Raw genomic sequence first — 3423 nt, 5'->3', positions numbered from 1 at the left:
TGGACAAAAATGGACGGCCTGCCAATGCATAGCCATGCAGCAAGCTTTACTTGGCTCCATGGTGAAGTGAAATGGAATCCCATCCATCCAGGCGCGACGACGTGCGACGGCGAGGAGTGAGCGGCGACGTGCGATGTTCTGCTCACGCTGGCCAAGCAAGCAAAGCAACCCACTCGGCTCACGCGACGATCTGCGTACCACCGTATCCAGCCTTTCGGTTTCGGCGGCCCCGCGCCCCAAAAGTACGCGCGTCCACCACTTGGCGTGATCGACCGGCATGGGCCGGCAGCATCGGCGGCACCCCCACTCCGTCCGTGCTCTCCCGCGACGCCACTTGTCCGCGGCTCGACGTGGCCGATACGACTGCCAGCTGAGCGGTACGGCAGCCGGCGACGAGGACGTCGCGTGTGCGGCGGCGCCCGGTGAACGTGCCCGCATATGCACGGGGACGGGGTGTCGAATATTCCCGGCCATTTCCTTTCCTATGTGCGGAAGTGGAGACGCGCGAGATATTTTTACTCGGAATTTTCTCTCCGGTCGTGGCGACACCCACGCCTAATGAGGCATTTGCCGTGAGATTCGAGGATCACGAGCTGCTGTCGTAGCCAGCTGCGAATTCTCTCCGGGCGAAAAAAACTGGGGTCACGACGTCGCTACGAATTGCTGCTTGCGTTCTGCGCCAACTGTGGCGACCCAACAGGCCAACCGCTGACTTCCACCGCGGATCCGTTTGCTCTAGAGACGCGGCCAACCCAGCACACCGCTCCGTTTCAGACAGTCCGTCTCCCAACGACCGACCAAGACTTCGACTACCGCTGTATACTAAGGAGTTATTTTCTCCCCCGGGATGGCAGTAGAGTACTCCCTCGGTCCTTTTTACTCTGCACATTGAATTTGCCGAAAGTCAAACTTAGCTAAGTTTGACCAAATTTATATTAAAAATTATTAGCATCTATAATATCTAATAAATATAATATGAAAATATATTCCGAGATGAATCTAATGATATTGATGTTGTTATGTAAATGTCATTAGTTTATTATATAAACTTGGTCAAAGTTGGATGAGATTGACTTCAGACAAACCTAATATGCAGAGTAAAAAGGACCGGAGGAAGTACCTTCTCGGAATCGTCGGCTGAGTAGATAGAATGCGAGAGATTTGACACGGTTTTTGCCTTTTCCGGCTCCGCTACGAGATTAATTTACGCGGATAGTAAGAATAGGCGGATCGCTAAGCTTGGTCAGGTCAAGCCCCGCCCGAGCGTTCCCACTCACCGCCCAACCCTATCCGCCGCCGTGGGCGCGTGCCGAGACCCGAAACAGCTTGAATCCCACGCCTTTTCGCCAGGATTTTCTAGTCCCCGCACACGCCAAATGCCTTCCATGTTCTAAACTTGCAATCTCCTCAACTTTTCCTCTCCACAAGTACTCCTTCCAAGTCCTATATATACACGCACCCGCCAAAAAAAGAACCCATCATCAATTCAGCAGGCCACAAGCAAGCTCGACAACAAAGAGTGCCAACAGAAACCACAACAATCCCACAGAAGGTGGCGATGTCCGTGAGCAAGCAATGGACGCGGGTGCGCACGCTCGGCCGCGGCGCCTCGGGGGCCGAGGTGTTCCTGGCGGCGGACGACGCCTCGGGGGAGCTCTTCGCGGTCAAGTCGGCTAGCGCGGCTTGTGCGGCGGCGCTGAGGAGGGAGCAGCGGGTGATGGCCGGCCTGAGCTCCCCGCGCGTTGTCTCCTGCATCGGCGGCCGCGGCGCCCCCGACGGCTCCTACCAGCTCTTCCTCGAGTTCGCCCCCGGCGGCTCGCTGGCCGACCAGATGGCGACAGGCCTCGACGAGCTCGCCGTCCGCGGCTACGCGGCCGACGTGGCGGCCGGGCTCGCGTACCTTCACAGCGCCGGCATGGTGCACGGGGACGTCAAGGCGCGCAACGTCGTGATCGGCGCCGACGGCCGCGCCAAGCTCGCCGATTTCGGCTGTTCGAGGAAGGCTGGCGCTGACGTGCCGATCATCGGTGGCACGCCGGCGTTCATGGCGCCGGAGGTGGCGCGCGGCGAGGAGCAGAGCCCAGCGGCCGACGTCTGGGCGCTCGGCTGCATGGTTGTCGAGATGGCCACTGGACGCACGCCGTGGAGCGGCATGGACGGCGACGCGCTGGCCGCGCTGCACCGGATCGGCTACACGGAGGCCATGCCCGAGGTTCCCGAATGGTTGTCTGCCGACGCGAAGGACTTCTTGGCCAGGTGCCTTGTCAGGCAGGCCAGCGATCGGTGCACGGCGGCGCAGCTGCTGGAGCACCCGTTCTTGGCCTCCGCCGTCGTCGAGGCGAAGGCGCAAGCCGTGGAGAGCAAATGGGTGTCCCCCAAGAGCACGCTGGACGCCGCATTCTGGGAGTCGGATTCAGACACCGAGGAGGCGGAGCACGACAGCTCGGCCGAGACGAGGATCAGGGCACTGGCCTGCCCCGCCTCGGAGCTCCCGGACTGGGACTCGGACGAGGGATGGATCGACGTGCTCTCCTCGCCAACCGGAGCAACCGGCGCAGTGCCCGTGGTGGTCGAGGAGATGACCGACCTGGACGAAGACGCGACCACAGACGAAGAACCAAGCGGCGCAGAGTCCCGCGTTCTCGCCATTACCTTAGACGTGGAGTACAACAGCGTCCTTAATGCGGTAGAAGCCTGTGACGATTCATTTAGGCGTCACCAGTCGCTCGAGTGTTTAGCTTCCCACGAATTATCATGTACTGAATTGTTGCTTTGCAACAGAAAGACTAATGCAATTGATCTCGTTGTTGCACAAGCACTCTGTTTTCGTACTGCTGCTCTCTGTTTCACAGCTCCCCATTGCGACACGTTCGAGTAGGCGGAAGAAATTCACATGCTACTTCGCCTGTACTACTAACACAAGGTCGCGTCGCGTGGCCACGACTCCGACGGAGGAAATCCAGCATGAACTCACAAGCTTGCAGGCCACGCCGCACACCGAAGCTTCCACCGCGAAAGGGATGGAGTCGACGCGGAAAGTGCGGCGTCACAGCAGCACACGCACTAGAAAGTACTAGTACTACCTCGCGGCCAGTCAAAAACGTCTTGTTGGGCTACGTGGGTCCAGCCGAGTCGACGAGCCGACCGGTGAAAGCGAGACCTTTTCGACAAGTGAGCGTCGCATCCAGAGATTGCTTCGCCAGGTGGAGATTCATCCAGCCACGACCGTCCCCTCGCCGCTGCCCGACGCACTCGCCGGCTCGTCGTGCACTTCTGGATCGCGTGTCGGCTGCGTGCTGGCGCGCGTGACACGTATGTACGCACCGGGCTCTCCGCTCTTGGAAGCATGTTTCTAGACTGATAAAAAGCTGGTGGGCTCGTACTTATCTGTTTATTGCTTAACTGAAATTCGGTTAAAGTTGG

The 3423-nt window shown here is 59.0% G+C and overlaps 1 protein-coding gene across 1 annotated transcript; it reads left to right on the top strand.

Moving 5' to 3' along the window:
- Window positions 1-1422: 1422 nt before the first annotated feature.
- On the top strand, window positions 1423-2878 carry LOC123080767 (mitogen-activated protein kinase kinase kinase 17-like). The gene has a single exon (XM_044503713.1). The coding sequence runs from the start codon at window positions 1559-1561 to the stop codon at window positions 2876-2878; it is 1320 nt and encodes a 439-aa protein (XP_044359648.1). The 5' UTR covers window positions 1423-1558.
- The last annotated feature ends 545 nt before the right edge of the window (window positions 2879-3423 follow it).

The sequence above is a fragment of the Triticum aestivum genome, chromosome 1B, assembly GCF_018294505.1.
Source record: "Triticum aestivum cultivar Chinese Spring chromosome 1B, IWGSC CS RefSeq v2.1, whole genome shotgun sequence".
NCBI lineage: Eukaryota > Viridiplantae > Streptophyta > Magnoliopsida > Poales > Poaceae > Triticum > Triticum aestivum.
This window is presented reverse-complemented; position numbering and strand designations above follow the sequence as displayed.

What these genes read in the sequence shown, in the direction of transcription:
- LOC123080767 (XM_044503713.1), top strand. Translation starts at nt 1,559, where the DNA reads ATGTCCGTGAGCAAGCAATGGACGCGGGTGCGCACGCTCGGCCGCGGC.